We start from the raw sequence: 25400 nt of genomic DNA on the forward strand, positions 1-25400 counted from the left end.
ACATGTATTATTAAATTATCTTCTCAGTCTTTAACGGTTTATAGCATCTGTAGTTTTGTCTCCCTGTTAGATCACTTGTCATTCAGTTTAGAGAAGAGAAGGCTTTGAGGAGACTTTATTATGGCCTTCCAATATCTGAAGGGGTCCTATAAGAAAGTTGGTGAGGGACATTTTATGGTGTCATGTAGTGATAAGACTAGGGGAAATAGATCCAAGGCAGAGGAGGGTAGACTTACATTAGATGTTAGGAAGAAGTTCTTCACCGTAAGAGTGGTGAGACACTGGAAGAGGTTGCCCAGAGCAGTGATGGAAGCCCCATCCCTGGATGCTTTTAAGACCAGACTGGATGCGTCTCTGGGCAACTTGATCTAGCAGAAGGTGTCCCTGCCCATGGCAGGGAGGGTGTGGAACTAGAAGATCCTTGAGGTCCCTTCCAAACTTGACAATTCTCTGATTAGTTTTCTTCTCTTGATTGAAAATGAACTCTTCTTCTCTTTCTAGTTATCACGATGCATTATCCAAGGTACAAATGAAAATTTACATCCTATTATTAGCCTGTTGTTGCCCATAGAGTCATCAAACATATTGTCAGACTAGAGTTTACTGATACCTTTTCTGACCTGACCCCTCTTTTTGGTAACACATGGTTATATCACTGCTATGTCAGATCCTTGTAGCTCAGATAGGGTTCTAGTATGAATATCCAAATGCTATAAGTACAAACATCCGATGCTGTAAGAAAAGCATCCAACCTTATTTTCTGTAGCATGAGGTACTAAGGGTTTTTTATCAGCAACAGTAAGCTCTGCCCTTCTTGAGGAATATTAGTATGCTGTTCCCACCTATATTCCTTTCTCTGCACTTTCAGAAAACAAGTCTCAAGTATCTTAATGTGTATTAACAACAGTGAAGACAAGCAGAAAAAAAAAAAAAGATATTTGCTAATGCATACAGACTGTGGAGAGATGTGGAAGTGTTAGATAAGTTTGTACACATCCCAGCACCCCAAGTGCCTGAGTACTTCTGAAGTAACATTGCTGTTCTCATGCTTTGAAGACCATTTACCATATTTTATTAATACTCTGCAGCAGAAAAACAAACAAAAACAACTGCCCAGCCACCAGCAACCACTCTGACTCTTAGCCATCCGAAATTGCAGGTTAAGTCACAGCGAGAGGGCAAATTAGACTTCCCCAAAGCAAGACTTTAATAATCTTTCAGCCATGATTGTGCTAGAAACCTAAAAGGTGTTTTACCAACACTTTCTGTTGGAATTAATTTACTGATTTCGGGGAGCAGTCCCTTAGACATGTACATGTGTCAATGAAAGCATGGCAAAGCATGGACATTATTATTAGATTAACTACCAATTTATTCTAGATAGAGACAAATACTCAAAGATCTCAAGTCTCCTACTGCTGCATGTTCTATGCTGCTCTCAGATGCTGTGCCAGTAAACAGTTTGAAATGTATGAAAACAAAAAATGAAGTCCACTGTGAGAGTCACTTTATGAGCTGAACCTTAGCCATGTCAGGAGGACACGGTTTCTTCCAGGTTAACTCAAAAGGGCATTGACTGTTCTGATCTTGAATATGCTCCTTTTATCTCACCTTCCCGACCTCTCTGTTCATCACTTTCCTTCCCTTTCAATGACACATCTTGTTTTATCTTTCTTCTTGCACTGTTTCTGTTGCTACTGGGATGCAGTATTTACCAGACATCACAAGCCAGACTGGAGTATGCAGGTACAAGTGGAAAAGCAATCATGGTCCTTGTGACTCGCTTCACAAAAGGAGGTTACCTCAGCTTTCTCAACACTTCCACTGGGTAAGGAACATGAGAGGAATGTGAAACAATCTAACTGGGCTGTGTGTTGAAAACAAGGAGTTTGTCATGGCTGTGTAGGTTGACAGCCAAATAAAATACGTGAAAAGACTAAAGTAATACCACGCAGCAATCACAACTTAAGAATAACGTGAGATATTAGGTTTTTCCCCCCATATCCTGCAACTTATCTGGGACTCTTCTAGGACATAACACAATTGACATGAGATAGTTTCTAAAAACTTGCAAGCTAAAGTAGTGCAACTGCTGGAAAGAGTAAGGCACAATTAGCAGTGCTCCCTTGTTTCAGGTTAGGTATTACCTGCCATGGCTTTGGATAGAAAAACAGTTGCTTTTAAAAAATTGCAATGTTTTTCTTATGCTGTAGTTTTAAAGCAGGTTTTTAAGCATTATTCAGTGTTCATATTGTGATAAAAACCATGTGGGTTGCTAATTTTGATACTACCAGTACAATTACCTTTGCCACTTCAATATTAGAGATGTTACCACTGCAGTTACTCTTTTCTTGGGATGCAAGCTGCTCCAAAAATTGATTGCATGAGCACCAGCACATGAAATATTTCTGTGTTTAAACATATACATTTGCCTACGCCTGCCCTTGAAGAAATCAGACTCATAGAACAGTTTAGGTAGGAAGAGACCGTGAAGATCATCCAGCTCCAACCCCCATATCATGGGCAGGGATGCTTCACACCTGACCAGGCTGCTCAGGGCTTTTGAAGACCACAGAAGGTTAGGGGTTGGAAGGGACTCCTGGAGATCATCTAGTCCAACTGCCCTGCCTGGGCACATTCACCTAGGTGAACCTATGTGTTTGCCTTGATGTACTGACTTGGAGAAGCAGTTAAGGCTACTGCTGAAATAGATGACTGGGAGTTCATTGGAGATTTCCAGGATTCCAGCAACACCATGAACCTGCTGGCAGCTGGCATAGCCTTAGAGTGAGCAATTTGAAGTGGATTTGTTATGGTGGATTTCTTATGCTAAGCCTGTCCACAGTGCTGTCATCTCCTAGTTTATGTGGTGGTGGTTTTCAAATTACTAATTAAAGCAAAGAAAACCACAAAAAAACCCAAAAAAAACCAACAACAACAACAAAAACCCCACAACAACAACAAAACCAAAACCCCACCCCAACTAAAACAAAAAAAACAGACCTTTGAATAAAACTAATTCTAACAATCTGGTCTGATAAATTTGGCTTTTAGCTTTGGAAAAGTCAATTCTGAAATCAGAGGACCAAACATAGCTCTGGTCTGTGCTTTCTCTCCCATAATGTTGTGGTAGGCATGGATAGGCCCAAATAGGCTTATACATGTCCTGGCTTGCCCAGACATGTTTTTCTGTTCTCCCTCCTTCTGTTGTGAGGAGAAGCAACTGTGGGAAAGAGGACAAAGAACCTGGAGTCATTTGAGTCTAAGGTTTGCCCAGACTTGCTCTGCTCCTGTTTACATCCTGTGGTAAACAAGGTACAGATGCTTGGCTTGTGCCTGACTCGTGCAAGGCCTATGTTTTTGCCAAATTTGGGTAAAGTAAGCCAATCGCTTCATCTAATAGAGTCAAGCTTGGCTAACTGCCATTCTGATTGGCTACTCTGTGTCCAAAGGCCCATTAGTCTCAGGCTGTGTTGATAAAAAGAGATAAGCAGGTAACATAACGTGCTCTGCCGTTGTATTTGTGCTTACTTGCCTGCTTCTGACAGTATTCTGCCTGAACTGCCTGGAAACTTCCTGCCTCAAGTCTACCTGCATAGCCAGCGTGACATTGTGCTATGCCTGCACATTGCAAGACATCCTGCCTACACCTAAAAGTCTCCTGCCAAGACAGGAAGTCCTGGAGACACACAAATTGTCCAGAGAAACCAGGAGCAGGTCAGAGATGGTCTGCCTCCTTTCCCCAGCACCCTGTAAAGTCTGAGAAGAATCAGAATACTCAGCATCTGACAAGACAATAGCAGAATTCTCTGAAAGCATTTGGGTTCTGTCTGAAGTGGTAGCTAGCCCCATGAGTCAGGAGATTAATATTTGTAATACTTAAAGCCTCTTGTAATTCACCATAGCCTTCTGCCATAAGCAGAAAGAAGCTCCTTGATCTGCTTGTAGACCATCTGGTGGATAAGTGGTACAATTAACTGTGAGTGGTACATTGACTGCAAGAAGCTTCTTTTCCAGTTCAATTAATGCTATATTATTGCTAGTTATGTGTTCTAGATCCTACATTATTATTTGCATAATGTTTCTGTGACAGTACGAAGAACCAACTATTATTAAAATTACTGGCTATGGGGCAGGGAGAGGCAAGACTCCTGAATATCAAAATCAATAAACAATAATCAATATTAATTTTGGAGAAAAAAAAATCATCTCACATTAATTACCCTCTCCATTACACATAACAAGGTGTCCTCTCCAAAAGCACCAAGTGGAGCACCTACACAGGTGACATTTCTTCTGACTGTTGTTTCTACGTTAGCTGGAAAGCACAAGTGCACTTCAACTGCAGGCACTAACTAGAACTTCAACAAAACCATTTAATTCAAAACTCTGAAAGCCCAAACAAATAAGTAAGATAAAGGATAGTGTTTCATTCATTACTGCAAATAGTCTTAATAAAAAAGGAAGATTAAGTGGTCATGACAATTACAAACGTTAAATGTACAGTATTTAACTGAAAGAATTACTGAAGTCAAATCATTTCATACTGATTTTCCAGTTAACTAACACTGCCATGAATCAAAGTCTCAACAAGAAAGAGACAGACTTTCCAAAGAACACACACACCAGTTGTAAAAGCAGAGACCTCAAGCTTGAAATTTTATCAGGCATGCTCATTATGCTGCATCTCAAACATGGACCTGCTAAAAAAGCTACTGTTCATAACTCACACGCACGAAGCAACTGAACTACATATATTCTAATGTGTAGGCTCCTTCTGGATTTAGACCACGTTTTCTAATCTCAAAACACTGCCAGTTTGACAATTTTCATTTTTTGTCAAGTGACAAGTGATACTTCATTTTCAGGTAAAGGTTAATGTTAAGTTCCCAACTTTATAAAATGCACTCCTCTATAAAATAAACCACCACATGCCAGTGCCTAACATTAGGGAAAAACGTTCACAGTCGAAAATGAATGGGTTTTGCATTTCAAGGTGACAAGTACAATGTCAGACACAATCAATCGATCACTGCATAATTATTATTGCAAATGATCCATATCCATGCTGCAAACCTTAAGGGGAATTTAATGAAGCAGTAAGCACATCAATAATAAGATCTACTTCAGTCTCTGTTATATCTTGTGATTCATAAATATGTTGTCACATTTTATTCTTCCTTGAATTCCTGTAATTATATTTGAGAATGAGCTAACTGAAAAGTATAATTCAAATACATATCTGGCTTTTCCTCTATAAAAAGAATACTCCACTGTATTATGTACACACCACCAGAACCAAATTTACTAAAACACTGCTTATCAAAGACTAAGATAGACAAAGACAAACATAGAACAATCTCTGAAGAGAACTTGAAGTGTCAAGAAGCAGACTCAGGCAATTCAGATTACTTTAAATCTGCATTGAGTCTAGATGGCAAGGATTTAGCAGTTAGGGAACTGTCATGGTGACCTCCACAGAAAAAGGACAGAGGCTGACCTGTGCTGTACAGAACTAGGTCCAGCTGGCTCTGCAAGGGACCCATTACAAGTCATAGCCAAGCCCAACAGCCAGTTTGGTGATGCAGCTCTGAAAATGCACATCAGGAAAGAATAAAAATGTTTGAAGGAGAGAGGAAACAAAACAAGAAACAGCAGGGGAAACTCAGCAAGCACATCCCCAAAGCTACAGTACCCTGTACAGAAATCCACAGCAGACCACAGGAAATGAATGAGAAGGAACTGCATAAAAAAAATTACTATGTCCTGATTTCATCTTGCCATGTCACCCACTGCCGCACTGAAGGAAGTGTTTAACTTGTATTGGTGATAAGTGGGAAAAACTATGATTGGAAATTGATTATTTCCTCTTTTTCCAAGGCAATCTGTTTTGTCTGTGACAGTAAGTGATCTCCCTGACCCATGATCTTTCTCACCTCTGTACTTCCCATGTTCTCCTCCCTCCCTGTCCCACTGTGACAAAGTATGAGCAACAGATGGTTGGGAGTTTGCTTGCTGTCTGGGACCAGCCCCCAACACAATTATAATGCCTGAGGAGAAAGAATATATATTGTATCATATCCACAGATGGAAAGCAGGCACTTCTGCAGATAGGCTGGACTTCAGTTTTCTGACTGTAGGTGAGAAACTGAACAAGGGTATTTTCACACTGTGCTATTAGAAGAATCTAAACACAGACTCATCTGTTAATCCAGGAGCAGAAGAGAAACAGGAAGACAATATGGAAACACAGAAAGAGATGACCAAAATCTAATGAAGATATGAACAGATGCCTAGACTCCCATTACTAAACATCCTTTTCCTTGATGAAACTGCAGAACAGTCAAACTAATTATATAAGCAAATCATGTCTAATGGTATTTGCACCATAAGCAAAACTTTGGCTTAGGGACCATCATAGTCTTGATTAGCTTCTCAAGCAGACAACTTTCACTAGAATGAATATCCAAAAGCAATGAGTCAAAGAACAAAGATTTTCAACTGCCCAGAAAAGTCATAGAACCATAGAACTGTTTCAGTTGGAAAAGGCCTCTTAGATCATACAGTCCAACCATCAACTCAAGACCACCATGCCCACTAAAGCCATATGGTGAAGTGCCATGTCTTCACACTTTTTTAACATCTCCAAGGATGGTGACTCCACCACCTCCCTGACCAGTCTGATCACTGTTTTAGTACAGATTTTCTTCTGAATATCCAAGCTAAACCTCCCTTGGTGCTACCTGAGGCCATTTCCTCTCATTCTATAACTTCATATTAGGGGTAATAGAGCTCCAATTGCCTTTCAGGGAGTTGTAGAGAACAATGAGGTCTTCCCTCAACCTCCTCTTCTGAGGGCTAAACATTCCAGTTCACTCAGCTGCTACTTACAAAGGCTTGTTCTACAAGGCCTTCAGGACTTCCTCATCCTTCAGAGTCATCAACCAAGACCATTCAAACAGTAGCTAAGAGTCCACAACTGTAGCAGTGTACAAACTCCCCAGATTGTCATAGAAAAGGTATTTAGAACGGATTTCCACTGAGAGATAATAGTAGTAGGAACAATAGGAGATCTATAGTCTGCTCACCCAGCTACATTTCATGCAGTCTTTGTACAATTCCTTCCTCACACAAGCACTCCTGAACTGATAAAGACACATCCACAGTTCATTCAAAGCTGTGATGGAAACCATTGCTATTAAAGAGGAGTAAGAGGAAGGTAAGCTTATTTGGACAAATACAACTGCTTGCTAAATAAGGGAGGAATAGGTTTGGTAATTAAAATAGAGTACACAGACAACTTCAGAAAAGAACAGAGTATGTCTATCACACAGCTTTCCACAAATGCTGATAGAAGAATTAGTAACAACAAAGATATTAATGTCCTACTTAAACTGAGTTTCACCACACAATAGCACTTCAGTGTACACGTGTATGGCTGTTTGTGTCTATAGGGATGCATACTGCTGCTATAAACCCAAAGTGCTTTGCTTGCTTAAGCCACCATTATGCAACACTGGATATAATGCAGCATCATACTGATTTTGTTCTCTTGGTTGTGTTGTTACCCTTTATAAATAATAGAATGTTGGCTTACAAAAATACTACAAGCAGGTCAGAAAAACCAAACCCTTTTAAGACCTAATCTATTGGATGAAAGACTGTTGCTGTCAAACATTCCAAACTGAACTTACTTTATTTTTCTTCTTCATATTAAAAAAGTGATTTTGCACAATCTTTGTGCTTTGAATGCTACTGTGATTTTCAGCTTTTATCATTCCAAAATTAATTATGATACATGGGGATCTTGAAACAAACTTATGTATATATACTAATAAATACAAGAACATGATCTACTGAGAACTGTCTTACAGTCTGCCTTAAGTAATTGTAACCCTGTTTTTATTCAACATCTGTATCAGCTTTTTCATTTTAGCCATCAAGATTGAATATGTATAAATTGTAATACTTCATTATTCAGGGTTATTGAGTCAGATACCCTTGAAGATCCTTAACATTCATATCAGAATACGCTATTATTAAATAATTTTGTATTTTTCTATGTTAATAATAAAAGGTACATATTTATTCAACATCAGCGGTCAGGCAGTCAGATAAAGAGGATGAAGCTACATGTTTTATTCAAGGTCTCAGTGGAAAGCAGTGTGAGGATCATTTTGACTGAAGGTATGTGCAGTTTTCCAGTGAATACATTTGATTTTTTTTTTCCTAAGTAAAAGGATCTTAATATTGTGATTATTCAATAATTCTATACAACAAAAACTGTACTGCTGAAGTGCTCCACTGGCAGCATTTTCAACGTTCTCATTTAATCTTTCAGTGTAGTTCACATTGTATCTCAAATATCTGCATCACATAAATAGTAACACATTTTTGCTTTGGTATCTCATATTACTGTGATGCCCTCATTTAAGAGAGAAATCTCTCTCTAAATACACACACAATGCCTATGCTGTAAAACACATAGTAAGCAAAGCCACTTGAAAAATTAGAATCACATTGCCCCAAGGATATTGTAGAACTTCACTCCTATTTAAAAATTCCCAAGATTTTGTTTCTTTATTTTGTCTTTGGAGTAATCTTCACCTCCATTTCCAGTTCTCATTTCCTTTAGCTAGAAAGCCTTTGTATCGCTTCACTTAGAAGCTTGTCCTGTAGCACTTAGCACACAAAGAGCACAGTCTAAGTCTGAAATTACACACTCCCCTAATTCAGGAGAAAAGGGATACAACATGCCTGCATGTATCTGGTAGTGCTTAAAAACCAGCAAGACTTTTTACTCAGCTGAATGAAACACCATCTGCCTTTGAATATGTGAACTGACACAGAGCCCTACATGTATATTAAGATGTCTCTAAACAGCAGAAGCTTACTGACAGACATGCCAGAAATGCTACCATAAAGCACTTTAAACTCCTAAATATTCATCCAGGTTAAAATTCTGATACATTCTTTCTATTACTTTCTGTTCTTCCACTCTTCCCCCCAGATGCTCACCGGAGGTAATGCAGACTAGTACAACACACTTCTCTCTCTATTGGACTCAAAAGCTTTATTTCTCAGAGTTGTCAAAACAATGTTCTTGTGCCAGAATAAATTATCTTGTTGCTAGTGCATATAAATTCTAAAAATTGTTTCTCTCTACCTGCCTACTCCAGTTTTGGGCAAACCCAAATTTCATTTGCTGAGATGCTTTCTGCCTTATTCCATCAAGTATTATTCTCAAGCTGCTACTGAAATTTTCTGGTAAACATATACAAAACCTATTCCCTGTTATTAATAAGAACAGCAGCCTGACAGGAATAAAGTATCCTGCTGGCTACAAAGACATTAATTAGTTGTTTATAAAATTGTGTTACGGTACAGTAAGGTATTTTTAGTTCAGCGTTACCACAGCATATAGCAAGAGGCAGAACCCCAGTAATTTTTATTTTAAAATTCATTTACCAATTATTTTGTTCCAGTTCTTCTTACAACAAAATTTAATTGCAGAAGAGTAACTTTTTAATAAGATGCAGTATCTTTAAACCCTCATCTTCTGACTCGGAATATGTAAGTTGAACATGAAGTCTAGCAGAACCACAAATAGTCCAGTAAGAATACCAAGCAACCATGGAACATCTTGCAGTTGCTTGTGCTGTCAAATAGACAAACTATGCTTATTTTCCAAAACATGAAAAAGACTAGGAGGAATATTATCTTGAAGGAGGAAGTTCAGAGAAGTATGGGTTCCATGAAACATTCTGAGAAGCCTCAGCTTTCAACCAACTTTCATTTCATCCACAGATAGTTACACTTCAGTTTCCACAGTAAGCAGAGGTCAGCAACTTCACGGCCCTCTAACTGAAATAAATTTCACTTGTTACATTCTGGGGAAATTGCAACATCTTTTGGGAGCTGAGCTGAATTATAAAATAGGAATGATAATCTGCAATGATCAAGAATGCCTTACATCATCACTGCAACAATCACTGGATGGAGAGAAAGGTGTATTGTATTGGAGAGAAAGGTGTACTATACTGCAGCAGGACCAGGATGTAAAATGGTCCATAGCCTTTAAAGGTAGAGAGGAGAGCGGTGCTTTTGGTTTTAGGATTTAGCTATAGTCCTTAAGTCAGTAATACATGAAAGTCTTCAAAGCTGAGTGGTATGGAATCAGATATTGATGAACTGCAATTCCTACAGCACAGGTGTCTGTAGAGAAAAGTACCAGACAAAAAAGTTGTTCTTTTTTTAGGGGAGGACAAGAGTATAAGCATCATTAAATTGCTTGGGCTGTCAACAAATATGGATTTCCTATGACAGGGTTAACAGTACTAAAATCTTCCTTTACTTTCCCAAATCTTGTTATAATTGTTAAAAAAGAACAACCAAGACTGTTGCATTCGACAGGCTGAACAGCTTGAAAAAAATATCTCTGTCAATCAAAGGAAACAAATCTATTCTACACCTTTAATGATGGCCAAATTTTCACACAAGTTGGCTACTTTAAATTTTAATACAAGCACTGAGGAGCTTTTATATAATTATATAAAATATTGATGTGGTGCCAAGAGAAAGCATACGTTAAAAGCCTCCTTTGCATTCTGCATCTTTTCCATGCAGATATGTACCCATGTGCAATTCATGTGCACAGGGTTTCAAAATCATACAGTTTCTGAAGTGACTTTTCTGTGAGTACAACTCATCTTTATTTTCAGAACAAATGAAAACAACAATAATGTTTTGTTACAAAAAAAAAACCCAAACCAACCAAAAACCCCAAAAACACAATACAGAAAAGAAAGAAAAAAAGTTCTCTGTTTCTCCTTCCTAATCTTAACATTTTATTCAAATCATGTAGACTAAGAAAGTTGAAGTAAAACTGGGAAGAATGCTTAATACCTAGATGTAGCAGTGTCAAAAAAAAGAAAAAGAGAGAGACAGACAGACAAGCATTCTCCTGTTTAAAGAATTCTGCTAAAATTAAAAGGAAACATAAAACCTCACACAAAAAACAACCCATGAAAAATGCCAAATAAAACATCATAACATGCAAGTAAAAAGGACAAAATAATATAAGGAGGAATAGTTTTGTAAGTATCACATTAATTACTGGAAGCTTTGGAAACAAGAAAGTGGCACCATAAGAAACTGCTTATTACTGTGCTTAAAGCATATATATAAAAGGAAAAAAAACACACAAGTCCATAAATAATATAAAACACAACACACTAAAGAGAACAGAAATCTCTACAGCTATCTGTAAGAGTAAGTGCTGCAGTAAGTTTTCCAATTAACAAAGCCTCATAGGCTGGGGGCAGTGGAAAGTGTCCCTAGATTTTAAACCTTTTGAGCTACAGCCAGACAGAAATAGCCTAATACATGTACCTTTCACTTTATGGTGCACCTCAGAAAAGAGGGTTTCTCCTCAAATATTTACCGTTTATCTCTTTTGGATGATGATAACTACGACAGCAGAATATAAGAGCGCTGAATGAAAAACAAACTACTGCTGTTAAGTGATCTGATCTGAAAATCCAAACATAAAACGAAATCAATAATGTCATTAACAAAAATACAGCTTCAATACAGAATCATGCATATAAGGGTTAAAAATAAGCAGCAGTCAGGGTTGCTGTTACAGCCACAGACAGTTGCTTGTGAAAAATAACATGACTTGTACTACAGAACACAGTGGGGGGGGGGGGGGGAGAAGAGAGAAAAAAGAAAAAGACAAAATCCTAAGGCTCAGTGATTGGTGAGCTCCTGAAATGATAGCACAGGTCAGAACACTGAAATAAGAAACTTAGAAGTCTGCATACAGTGAGTGACTTCTGCAGAGATGACAAAAGTTACTATAATATGTTGGAGGGTCAACAGAAATTAGAAGGAAGTGTAAAGGGAGACTTCCAGCATGGTTCAGAAGCAATTTAAAAGGGCAGTGACAATTTACTGATATCTCTACGAGTTAAATGCTGCTCCTATGCAGTCTGTTTTGCAGAGGTGGCCCAGATTAACTGCAAGCCTATTTTTACATACACTTAAACCCAATAAATAGATTGTCAAACGAGAGGAGTCTAAAATATTTCCCCAGAAGATGTAGAGGCTTTGATGAGACACACAGAAACGTTTAAGTATGCATATTCATTCACTGAGCTATTTCTACTTCTTTGGGTTTTGGGGTTTTTTTTTAGAAAAAAAATGTGTTGTAGCTAACCCTGGATGAATTAATAGGTTAAAAGGTTCACTAATTCACAACATATATGTAACAGCACAACATGATTTTTAAGGTGAATGGATTTTGCTGCAAGGAATCTGAACAATGCTGACTATCAAAATCACAGGAATAAGTACATTTTCTCTATTCTCTACGTGCAGTTGTCAATTGCCTGGAACTTCAAAAGCCAAGAAAGGCTGTGACAACTAATACAAATCCGAACAAGTCAAGTAACACAAAGGAGAAGTTTTAATCACAGGGAGATTGTTTCATTTCTTCCAAAGCAAGCAAATTCTGAACAGCCACAAGTGATGCAGCGTTCATTTCAGAACTGAAGCACACAGTGAATCTCACAGATACAACTGTAGCATTCTCTAAGGCAAGGAAAAGAGCACGGTGCACGGTGCCACATCCCGCAAACCCTGAAAATAAATTGCAGCTTAATGAAGCAGTTTGTTTAAACTCCCATTGGAAATGCAATCACATGTACTGCACACTAGCTACGCTAAGCTTTCCTGCAGCACACACACAACACACCTTTACATACTAGAAAACATGCTCAAACTATAGGCTACAATCTACAGTCCCGAAGTCAATTGATTAATAAAAGATTGACACGGAGAGAGACACTACCTACCCACAAATACATCATCATCTTGAAAGAAATCAAGGGCTCTGTCAGCAAACAGAAGTCTCCTTACTTCAGCAAGTATGTCTGGAAGGAAAACTGAAAACAGTGGGTAGAAAAATCTTGCCTTTTTCTGTCAAGTCCTCACAGTTCTCTTCTTATACAAGGTGTTTTTTTAGTTTGTTTATGAGAAGAGCATTCGTTCAGTGGCTCTTTCTGCGTGTGAAGTGACTTGCTTCAGGCTGTCTTTTTTTCTTCCCTTTTTCTCCCTAACTCAGTCTGTCCTTTCTCTACTGTCAGGCTTGCTTAGGTAACAATTCTTGGTGTATCTGTTTAATGAGCAGGTCCGTGCACTAAAGGCAGCCAACTACATTGGAGAGAGAGCAAAAAAAGAAAAACCCCAGGAATAATAAATAAATGGGAATATACCACTTCCTGATTGGTATTATGGCATCTACAGATGCCCCCTCTGTAGGAATTTATAGGAGGATTTCTAAGATGTCTTGAGGGGGGGTGGAAATTTAAAAAAATAAAAAAGGAAAGGGAAAAAAAAGGAAGAAAAAAAAACAAAACAGAGAATAGCAGGTGACTCCAGTGCCACTTAAGTCATTACCTCTCCTTGCTAAAGCACCTAGTTCACAAATCCTGCATTTGAGAAATTTTTAAACTCAAAGCAAATCTCCTACAGAAAAGAAAGGAACATCTACTGCACCCTGCCTCTCCTTTATCTCTTTAAATGTACTTCAGATAAAAGCTGCATCCAGTCAGGTCAAGGCCTTTCCCAATCTTATTACGGTAACACAAGAGTGTTCAACATACTTTTCTACAGCCATCTACTGACTTCATGGTGTTATTGCTGCTGCTGTTAGTACTGCTGGGAGATAACTGCCAGTCTGAGGAACTCAGAAATGCAAACAGTAAACCAGACCACAGAGAAAAAAAAGTGCTTGTGCTAATTTATTTTGATAGTTCTTTTCTTAATTCTTCTTTTCTTGCCATAATACATAACATATTTTAGAAAGAGTTGGAATCTGTATAACCAACAAAGGCTAACTAAAAGAACAGGATTTGTTGGGGGAGTGCTGGGGGTGGTGGTGGTGTTAAGCTGAGGGTATTTTATGCAAATGAATGAGAATGCAAGGGATTCAGGGGGGGTTGATGGCTGCTTAGACTTTTATTACTTGCTACCAGGGAGTATTTTTGTACTTTTAACTCATTTAACCTGTCTCACTGTAATGCACAATATATTAAGTAAAAGGATCAAGAGCATGCTCAGGTAAGAGACGATTTCATAAGGTGAAAGACAGAAGCCTTGATCAATTTTTAGGCTATATTATTGGTTTCAAAAAACCATCCCTGACCTTGTCAACTACCATTGCCTGCCCTGGGAATTTATGTGGAAAGCTACTAACAGTTTACCTACTAAGTGCATGAACTACTATAGTATATACATAATGATTACAAATCAATGAATAAACAAAGAGAACAAATTTTAAAAAGGTCACAGGGATGAGATTAAACAGAAATCTTGTCCTGTTTTTATGTTTGATCACTTATTCATTGTCTTTGGTCATACACTGTGCACTTCTTCAGACAAAAAAAAACCCTGTTGTTCTTTTTAAGTAAAGACTCCAGTCAATTTACATATTCAGCCTAACCATACAAGGTAAAATGTCACCTAAATAATTAAAATGCATTAACTAAATTGCATAATCATTCACTGCATCAGGGCAGGTGGCAAATGGGTAGGCACCTACTGAAACAGTCAGAGACAACAGCAAAATAGGACTGGGGGGAGCAAACTAAAATCCATACTGTTAAACAATTGCTAATCAGGAGAGTCTTTATGAGTCCTGCCACCTGGGATGAATTCAAAATAGAAGTAGCTGCTATACCACTGAATTAACACAGAAAAATAGCTAACTCAGATGACAATTCTAAGATTGTCACAGAGATGTTCATACAGACAAACAAATATATGCATACACATGGAGCTTTTGGTCTACTAAATACTCTCTCCGGGTAAAAGGTTGTTGTCTCAGTGGAAGCAGAAGAGAAAGATTAAATGATTACTGAAGTAGTAACTTTCACTGTAATGTGCAAGGACAATATCATTTTAAGTAAGTGTAGGGCAATTTCAGAGAGTAAAGCCACTTGACAAAACAACAACAACAAAAACACGGCACAACATTTTGTGTCCAGTTTGGGGTTGTTTAAATTATCTGCCCATCTCACAACCAGCACTGAAGCAATCTAACAGGCCTAACACGGTCACCTTTCAACTGCACGCTGTCACCTCATTTTGTCTAGCATACAGTGCACTGTGTTCTTCTGTATTCAATTACACTACAATAAACTTTAAATACCATGTTAGAATGAATTAGATTATCCTGGTTAAGCCAAAAATACATTTTCTGATAATGTATCTGCACATCTGCCGGCCAGCAGGTCTTTCTGAGCTGTCCACCTGAACTCAACACACAGGGCTTTTGAATTTTCAAAACCTGGGTCCATATTTTATGATGGTGATAAAAGACTGCACACATCTATTGCCCATAAATCCCTGTTTTCAAGCACAGGCAGCATCTAAAACTTCAGTGAATTTTGTCCCAAGGCTCCCAACTATTCATCCTGTATTATAAATTCTCTTCATCATTAAATTGGTTACTTAATTCTTCATATCTTATTCTTTCAAGCAAGTGGAACAACTGCTAATGCTGTTCCACAAAAGCACTCATTTTAAGTGTTTTATTTTTAGTACAGTTATTATTAAATACTTATGTTCATTAGATCATCTTTATTTTCTGCACAGGTGAAAAAAAAAGTGAATACCAAGAAGATTGAAAACAGGCATATTACTTTGGGTTTTGCACCTATGACTGAAGTTTAAGACCAAAAACTGTTTGCTAAGGTTAGTTCTTACATATTCTGGATTTGCAAGAAGTGTCAAAACAAGAAAAATAAAAGTAGAAAGTACTGACCACAAACATTTTAATAAAGGCTGGATGTTGTGTTCACTTCGAAGTCTATGAAATCCATAAGAATCTTGCTGCTTTTTAAAGACCAGTCAATTGGAAACTCTATTCCAAAGACAAGTATATGCTATTTGCTGTGAAATATGTCCTGTTTCATCTGATGCTCCCAAAGACATTGATAGGAGGCTCTTCTTTAGAGGCATCAGCAGGACCTTTAGCTTCAGAGCACGACATTTCTGTACCAGCTCATATCACAGTCTTAACTTCTATAAGCAGCCACATCAAATATTCCACCAAGATTGGTGATGTATTAAGGGTAGACAGAAACAGTAGATAGCAGCAAAAAATAAATTGCGTAATAATGAATCAAGATTAGTTATATATACAGTCAGCACATTCTTATGGACACCTAAACTCAGATTTGAAAAAGGCAAGCTCTAGAGTCTAGGAGTTCCATTACTCATCAAAGGAGCATAATTCATGGACATATCTTGGCATATTTAAAAATAACAAAGAAGATTCAAAATAGTATCAATATTGCTGCTAACTGCATTGGAAGATAAAAAAATGCAGACCAAGTTCCTCATGTTTCAGGGTATGTGAAACTCCTAGGAACTGCAACAGCATTAAAGTAATCTCAGTGCTAAACAATGCAATCCCTATTTTGCTAGGTACTATATAAGCATACAGAAGGATACTGAAATCATATCTTTGAGACTCACAGATTGCAAAGACAAAACTTGAACTGTGGTTGGAAACAGACTCAAAATCTCTCTAAAGTTTAAACTGGGAGAGTGTAGGGATTTGCTTACTGTTTTTTTTTTTTTTTTAAACACTTAATAAAAAAGAAAGAAAGTCTAATGGCAATGGTTATGCTAACATTACTGGTGATTAACTGTTCTACTTTAATCAAAGCTGAGAATGGTTTGAGTTGGAAGAGACCTTAGAGATCATCTATTCCAATCTCCCTGCCACGGATAGGGACACCTATCTACTAGACTTGGCTGCTCAAGGCACCATCCAATCTGGCCTTGAACACCCCAAGGGAGCAGGCAATCTCCCTTCCAACCTATTCCAGAGACGCAGCACCCTCATGCTGAAGAGTTTCTTAAAGAATCATAGAATCAACCAGGTTGGAAGACAGCTCCAAGATCATCCAATCCAACCTATCAGCCAGCCCTATCCATTCAACTAGACCATAGCACTAAATGCCTCATTCAGTCTCATCTTGAACACCTCCAGGGACAGTGACTCCATCACCTCCCTGGGCAGCCCATTCCAATGCCAATCACTCTCTCTGCAAATATCCAGCCGACACTGTCCCTAGCACAACTTGAGACTGTGTCCCCTTGTTCTGTTGCTGGTTGCCTGGGAGAAGAGATCAACCCCCACATGGCTACAACCTCCTTTCAGGTAGTTGTAGACAGCAACGAAGTCACCCCTGAGCTGCCTCTTCTCCAGGCTAAATCACCCCAGCTCACTCAACCTCCTTTCACAGGGCTGCGTTCCATGCCCCTCATCAACTGCATCACCCTTCTTTGGATATGTTCCAGTACTTCAACATCTTTCTTGAATTGAGGGGCACAAAACCAGACCCAGTACTCCAAGTGCAGCCTGACCAGTGCTGAGTACAGAAAAAGAACAACCTCCCTTGTCCAGCTGGCCACACTGTTCCTGATCCAGGCCAAGATGCCATTGGCTCTCTTGGCCCCACTGCTGGCTCATGTTCAGCTACTATCTACCATCACCTCCAGGTCCCTCTCTGCCTGGCTGCTCTCCAGCCACTCTGTCCCCAGCCTGCAGCACTGCATGGGGTTGTTGTGGCCAAAGTGTGGAACCCTGCACTTAGCCTTGTTCAATCTCATCCCCTTGGCCTCTGCCCATGCACCTATCTAGCTACACTCTCCCCCAGTTTCGAACCATTACCCCTTGTCCTACTGCCAGGCACTTCTGTGAAATACTCTTCTCCAGCCTTCCTGTAGGATCCCTTCAGCCATTGGAAGGCAGCCATAAGGTCCCCCTCTGGACTTGCTCCAACAGCTCTCTGTCCTTTTTATGATGGAGATGCAATATTAGAGGTGGGATTTTACTGAGATTTCATTAGTAAGGTATTTTATAGATATTCTTAGTAACCTACTGAGATCTCTCCACCAAGAAAAGATATCAACCAGGGACATGATACACTAGGTGCAACAGCATTAAAATCTCACATTATTTACAGAGCACCAAAATTAATCTGAAATATTTAGAAAGCTAAAAGTATTTGTGCTTAATTTTTACACTCCCCAGTCTCATCTATCATGGCTCTTCATGAAATGAAAAACTACAGAAGGTTAGGAGGCATGGTAATAAGCCCTTAATTTGATTTTAACCCACTGTAGTTCTAACAGCAGTGTTGCTGGTTGTTTGTTTTTGGTTGGTTGGTTGGTTTTGGCTTAGGCATTTGGATTTCAGCTCAATTGTAGAAATGCACGTTTATGTGTAGTTCAGATGGTTTATAAAAAGGTGTTTTCACCACACACTGTTTTTTCTCCCCATATCTTCAGTTAATTTCTTTTTGCAGATCTATCACTTTCTATGCAAGAAGTTAGTTTCAGTGTTCATTTACTAGTCTGTGTTCAGAATATTGTCCCAGAAAAAAACTGGGAAGCAAACAGCCAGCAACTTGGCCATCAGACATCACCACAATATTGAGTCCGAAGTTCTGGCTGGCTGATGAATTGTGTTCAGCCTGTTGTCCAAGGAGTGACAAGCAGGACAGAAGCACACAGGTTCCTCTGATCCTACACTTGATGCCATGTGCATGGGATTTGCACAGTTCATAGTTTCACATAAAACCAGGAAGATGAAATTTTCTTTTCCTTTCCTTAGCATACAAAGAGATTTGAAAAAATGGGAGGAGTCTGAGGTTTGCCAAATATATACACTTTCTGTGTGCCGTTTCTGAAAGGATGTGAGCTGCTTACTTCTCCCAGTATTCACACTTTTTAGCCTGACAAAAAACAAGAGACTGCAATTAAGCCAAATTATTAATGATTACTATTTCATGTCTAACAGCTCAAACCTATGCCTGTAATTTAAGTGGCAAATGCTTTATGGTTGCAGCTTCCCTGCTTTTAGTGAGAACAGACTCAGTCAGTAGTTCTAAGAAGGAAAACTTGCAGTCATAGGAAAACTTTACCTACTTTCTCCTTCTTTTAAGCTGTTGTAATTGGGCTCCAGCATCAGTCTGCATCAGTGAGGGTGTCACTGTGGGGTGATGATAGACTTGACTTGATTTAGTGTAAAGTGTGTGAAAGGAAAATGAAAGCTTACAAAATTATTTCCCAGACAACTCACACAAAGTCAGTGGGATCAAAACTTCCTGGCTAATATTAAAGAGTAGTTTAGCTTTATTTCAACAAATCACACAATGTCGGAGGCTGGAAGGGACCTCTGGGGATCATCTAGTACACTCTCCTGCCAGAGCAGGTTCACCTAGAACAGATGACAGAACTGGGTTTTGATTTCCCCCAGAGATGAAGATCCTCCTCCTCTCTGGACAGCTTATTCCCTTTCCTGTAGCCTCAAGCAGTTTCCTGTCCTCGAACTACTGAGCCCAAAGCTGGACCCAGTATTCCAGATGGGGCCTCACCAGGGCAGATTCAAGGGGAAAGAGAACCTCTCTTGACCTACCACACTCTTCTTGATGCATCCCAGGATGGCCAATGCATTTCCTGAAATGATAGTGTGTTTCTCTAATATTCTTCTCCTAGGTAGTGCCAGGTGGTTTTGTAAATCTTTATCTATATTTTAGAGATGATGCTTGTGGAGATAAGAAAAAGAAACATATCTGTTTCAGCTGAACAAAGCAAGCTGGATATCAAATATTGAGTACTAGTAATAATCAACTCTCTCGATTCATCTATTCCTTAAGAATTTATATTGGTTGATTAAAATGGAATTAAATAACTCAGAATCCTCTTGAGTAGAAAAAGAAAGTAATGCCACCAGAAGAATTATCTCCAGGCAAATGTTTGCTTAGCTCTAATCGACATCTTCCACTGCCTATAAAATCTTTGGTACAAGAGAAGACAACTTAGGAACTTGTAATCATAAAGTGTTTTCCTAAACTCTGGTACAGGGTATTTCCATTTTCACAGTAGGACACACAATTATATTCTCCTTAGGGCAGGCTAATCTGAAACCAACTACTGCTAACTGTGATCTGTTTATTGAAACACAAGAAATCTCTTTCAAGATATTCCACTCAGATTTGCTTTTACCCAGGAGCAGAGCCAACTAATATCATTCCTCGGCTAACGTCAGCCAACATCCTTCTCCTGGCAGAAGTATAAATCAGTTCACATCATCTGATGTAGGGATGATGGGGCAGAGAGGCAGGGATGACACCCAGATAAATCTTGCCTCACTTGCACACCACACTGGTATAAAGTTATCATGTTCACAACTGCTTTATTTTTAAGTAAAGTTTCCTAAGGTAGGATTTCATTTCAAAAAGGAAAGTAGGGGTTAACTTCTAATATTTGTCACTAATATGATAAAAGGTTGCTATTCCAAATGACTTAAGGACTACATCCCTGTAATTTCCATTTATGAGTTTAGAAATTGCTTTGTTATTTAGTGCAGGCTCCTTAAATCCTGAAGTCTTTATGCACTGGATGATAACAAATGGATCAGTTTTATCACTTCTAATAGTTCAGTAAATCATGACACAACCTACCTTTCAGCAAAACCATCATATAGAACTTAACAAAACTATCAGTTGTTAGTTATGACTATATATCTGACAAAACAAATTCATGCTCTGTCTCTTTGTCACACTTGTTTTTTAACAAGGTGAGAATGGCTTTGTAACTAAGGGTTAGTTGTATCATCGATTTGATCTGGTGGGAGACATGCATGCATGCATATCTGCAGCTAAGAGCAGGGCTCCTTCTTTGAGGCTGCCAAAAGTCCCAGTGCTGATGTCAATAGCATTGATACAACAGCCATCAGACTAAGGCAAAAATCAGCTCCTCCACCACATGAAATCTTGTCTTCTTGTGACAAGTGCCAGAATTAGTCCTGCTATTAGGATCTCTACCCTTTTCCTCACAATATCAGAAAGACTTCTCTATAATAAAGTCCTGGTGGAGGGAGTTATTGCCTGTCTCCTGGCATATAAAGTGACAAACAAGGAGATGTAGAAGACATTATTTTAGAGTGGTACGAAGGGAATGGGTGAATTGAAAAATACAAACCTAAAATACTTGGGCATTCAGAAAGGAAACTGCAAAAGAAAATTCAGATACCAAAGACAGCAAAAAGAAAAAAAGACCCCAGTGTATTACCAGTCCAGAAGCACAGCACTAAGGTAACTGTTAACTAAACAGCTGATTACGACAGTTTTAACTGTGGCCCACGATTTTTCGGTTCCCTGTCTCATTAAAGCTAGTCTTTGTTAACTACAAAAATCTCCGTGCAAAATTGCTAGGGTACTTCTTACAGAAGTAGGCAGTGTGGTTAGCAAGATGGGAACTCCTACGTGCAACTCCCAGTAGACTCTGTGCAGCTGGGATTCTCCATTCAGGAACACAGCTGAAGTGATGGTCTGGCGGTGGCATAGGTCTGGGAAATTAGTGGCTTCTCTTGGTGTTGCATTTGAAAATCCTGTTTCTCATTCTCAAGGAAACCAGAGACTGCTCCAAGAGCTCTAATGGCACCATCACATTGAGTAAAGGAAGCTGTGATGATCCTCTTTAATAAATCAATGCTTCTTTGGATGCCTTCCAGACCACAAAAACACTTCGGGCATCTTCGCCTGCCTTTCATTTTGTGTCTTGTAGAACTCACTCTATCATCTTCATGTCTGTAGGTATTCTCCATAGCCTTCTCTTTCTTTTGGCTTCTACCATAAGACCCACAGAATACTCCCCTTTAATAGGTCTCTGATCATCTTTTCCAGAAAGCTTTGACATTTACTGGAACTGTTTGTGTATCCATAACAAATCAGCACTACCACAACAGCCATGGCTGCACTGGTGTTTCCTCAGTATGCGGTGTTCTGTATGTACATGTGTGCCCAAATGGTTCTGATTTTCAGAAGTGACACAAACTCAGATCACAAATATAGGGGGAAACTTCTGCCCATCAGTCCAAACTGCGGGAGAGAACCTAGGGATTGTCATGAGACAAAAAGAGATGAGTGCCTGCTGGAAGTCTGGCAGAGGGAATGTATTTGTGGTATCTCCAAGTATAACAGACCTGTAAACTGACTTGCATGAAGTTATCCAAGGGCTGCTCTTGCTCACTTTCAAAGCTTACGAGTACAAAGACCAGTCTAGATTCAGAATTTCTTTAAACAGGACACAACTGCTTCTGAAGCACATTTATTTCTAAAAGAAAGTTCAGTGCAACATGCAACTATCTGTAAAGTAGTACTTGTATTAAGAGTAGTACAGCAGAGCATCTGTGAATCCATACTGCAGGTAAATGCACAGAACACACTGAGACAACACACTCCTGGTGCTGCTTCCCTCACAGTGCTAGCAGGTGATAACTAGGTCACTATACCCTTCCAACATGTCCATTGTAGGAATTATTACATCTTCTGTTCAGATTTAAAAACAACTGAGTGTGCTGCTTATTGCAAAAGGTCAGAGTTTGAATACTTTTACCTGTGTGTATCAAGCATTATGAAAGAGGTCAATCCTCTGACTCTATACCCACTGGCACACCAACCAAAAAGTCAATGAACTAGGCAGTAAATAAACCAACCTCTGCATACTTCAGCACACCCCATTTCCTTCCAGTGATACCAGAAATGCCTTCAGCAAGGCAAAGGTGGACTGCCAACCATGCATTTGCACCAAGTTTATTTACTATACAATTTCCTTCTTTTGTCTTAAATCAAAATACTCACCCCATTGTCTCCTTACATTAGCTGCCCATTCATTCAGTTATTAAATTGACTGTACATTAGAGATGCCATGCTTATCTCAGACACTCTCCATTAGAAAGGATCCAGCCTGTACACTAAATATTTAATTTGTGTTCTGAGATGCTCTGAATCTATGTATTTTCTGTTTTCCTAAGAGGTTCATGGTTCATGTCAGTTGGGCACTTCTTTCCCAGCAAGAGAACACAAAGTTAACTATTTCCAACAGCAAATGTCCATGTACCACCATTGAAATTAAACAAAACAAACTCCATCCTATCCTGAGGATAGTGAATTTCTGCAAAGATAATCTCACTCTCAAACAAAAACATTGATTCCTTGTAGCATTAATGGCAATTACAAAGGAGGTACATTCCCCAGCAGTGGCACAAGGAGTGATTTTTATTCACTTCCCAGTTCTATCTTTCATCATAAACAAATCACTAACATGATGACAGTCTTGTGATGCAGTCCAAGATTACGCCACGGTTCTGAATCACTCCCCGTGACAAAAGGTTGTTGATACTTTGAATTGGACTTAAAAAGAGCATTAGCAAGTGACAATGCAAACATCTGCTGCTTTTGTCTTCAAAGAAAACTATGTGCATAGGAAAACGAAGCCCCATCTCTGTGAGCAAACCTCAAGTAAGAGCATCACCATCACTTTTCTCTGGAACAACATTAGTCTCAGCTGGGCCCCACACACAGAGTAAATTGCAAAATGCTGATCAAAGGCATCAGTGTCTTGCTGCCTTTCACTGAGCAAGCCCTTGCTAAACCACAAGTATCTTTGCAAAGTGATCATTGCAAATAAACAGTATGAAAGCATTTCAAAAGATACTTTGGTCTTTTTGGGGTTTTGTTTTGGGTTTTTTTTGCCACATCAAGTTTAATGTGCCAATATGGGAAAACTGCAAAGACCATTCAGCAATGAGTACCCTGCTTCTGTCTGGTTAACATATCCAAAGTCCATGTTACATACATAGAAATAACCAGCAAGGCTTGTTTTCTGTTATGGCCTACACTTCAAACAAGGAACATCTAAATTAGTAGAGCTCATTCATGCAATTCTTTACAGGCAGAGAGACTCCTGGACTGCAGTATCAGACTGCAAACAAGCCCATACGGCTGCTCAGTACTGTGAGTTTGAGTTGTTTGCCTCTGAGCAGAAAGTTCAGATGCTGTCTGTACAGTGAGTCTTCACATGAGCTAAATGTTCTGAATTAGGGTTTTCCACAAGTATGGATATTTAAAGATGCAAATCAGAGAGCAGGGACAGCTAGCTAAACATAACCTTAAAGCTCTCTTAGTCTAAGGTACGTCTTCTCAGACTCTCCATGTCAAAATTCCAATACTTTTTGCATCCTTTACACTACCTGAGGAAGGAACAAAGGTGCACTCACTGCGCCTCCAGCACTAACCTAAGCAGACAAAGGCTGAGACACACAGCCGAGTGCTCCATGTCATGCACTACTGGAAGTGCAGAGCAAAGCTTCAATGCTGTGCTTTGACTTCAACAAGACAGCAAAACAAACACTGCAAGACAAGTATCTGGGTGGAATTTCGGGTAGGAAAAGATGCAGGAACACAAATCTGCTTTTGCTGTTTACTGTAATAAGGTCAAAACTGCTTATTACAAATGAGTTTTCTCCACATTATATTGCCATATAGTATGCATGTACATTGCCATACAGTATGTATGCACACTTGCACACTTGGACTTCTGCCTGTCTCAAATGAAGCATTTCCCAGTGCTTTACAAATAAAGCTTGGATGATTCTGAATCAAATGTAGAAGCATTCTTTCATCACAGAATTTGAAACAAATGAGTTACTCTTCTGTTTTGTTCCTATCTTTCGATCTTTTCTGAAGATAGAAGCAGATGATCTTTTGAGCCCACTTCCAACCTGGTCTGTTCTATCAGTCTGTGGTTCTTCAGACCAGAGATGACACCATCCTGGGAAATATCTAAATACTGTATAGGACAGCAAGTAAATCTGGGTTTAGAGCAATGAATACAACTGATCACTCCTAGTCAGTCTTCTGGGAGAATGAGAGGCTTTCTCCTCACAGCTAGCAATGTGGCTAGAACAAGGTGATATTTTTAGCATCCTTGACTATATGCACCATATATCTTTGTTCTTCTGAATACTCAGAAGAGGGTTGTGTGAGACCATTTAGATACAATTTTTAGTATGTTGTCTTTCACACTTTTTTTTTATTCTGAAGATTCTGCTGAGAACTTGACTAACTACAGCACTTGTCACTGACAACTTCTAAGTCATTACAGAAATCTTAATAAGATTTCCAGAAACTATTTCTGCTTTTACAATTTCAAACATTTTAGTTTACAATCATATTTCAGCCTACATGGCTGTTACTACAGTAAATTGCTGAGGTTTGTTTGTAAGGGGCTAAAAAGAACTCAGTTGCCTGATTTTATTCAGATTTTCAGATGCCTCCATTATCAGCAGCCTTTGGCTCCTGGCTTTTCATAGCAGGTTTCAGAGAGAGTGATTTGCCATTGGAATGGGCTGCCCAGGGAGGTGGTGGAGTCACCATCCCTGGAGGTGTTCCAGAAAAGACTGGAGAAGGCACTTAGTGCCATGGTCTAGTTGGCAGGATAGGGCTGGATGATCTTGGAGGTCTTTTCCAACC

The 25400-nt window shown here is 39.1% G+C and overlaps 1 protein-coding gene across 27 annotated transcripts in view; it reads right to left on the reverse strand.

Annotated features, from left to right (window-relative positions):
• Nucleotides 1-25400, reverse strand: part of RBFOX1 (RNA binding fox-1 homolog 1) — a 1229664-nt gene that overhangs the window by 359765 nt on the left and 844499 nt on the right. Inside the window, exon 1 of one of the 27 annotated variants that reach the window (XM_064153076.1) lies at nucleotides 12858-12921. The exons of the other annotated variants lie outside the window; for them this stretch is intronic. Coding sequence (XP_064009146.1) covers nucleotides 12858-12875 — 18 coding nt within the window. The 5' untranslated portion in view covers nucleotides 12876-12921. Of the gene's footprint in view, nucleotides 1-12857; nucleotides 12922-25400 lie in introns of those variants that run through there. 27 annotated transcript variants of the gene reach the window in all.

The sequence above is a fragment of the Pogoniulus pusillus genome, chromosome 13 (assembly GCF_015220805.1).
Source record: "Pogoniulus pusillus isolate bPogPus1 chromosome 13, bPogPus1.pri, whole genome shotgun sequence".
In the NCBI taxonomy this organism is placed as follows: domain Eukaryota; kingdom Metazoa; phylum Chordata; class Aves; order Piciformes; family Lybiidae; genus Pogoniulus; species Pogoniulus pusillus.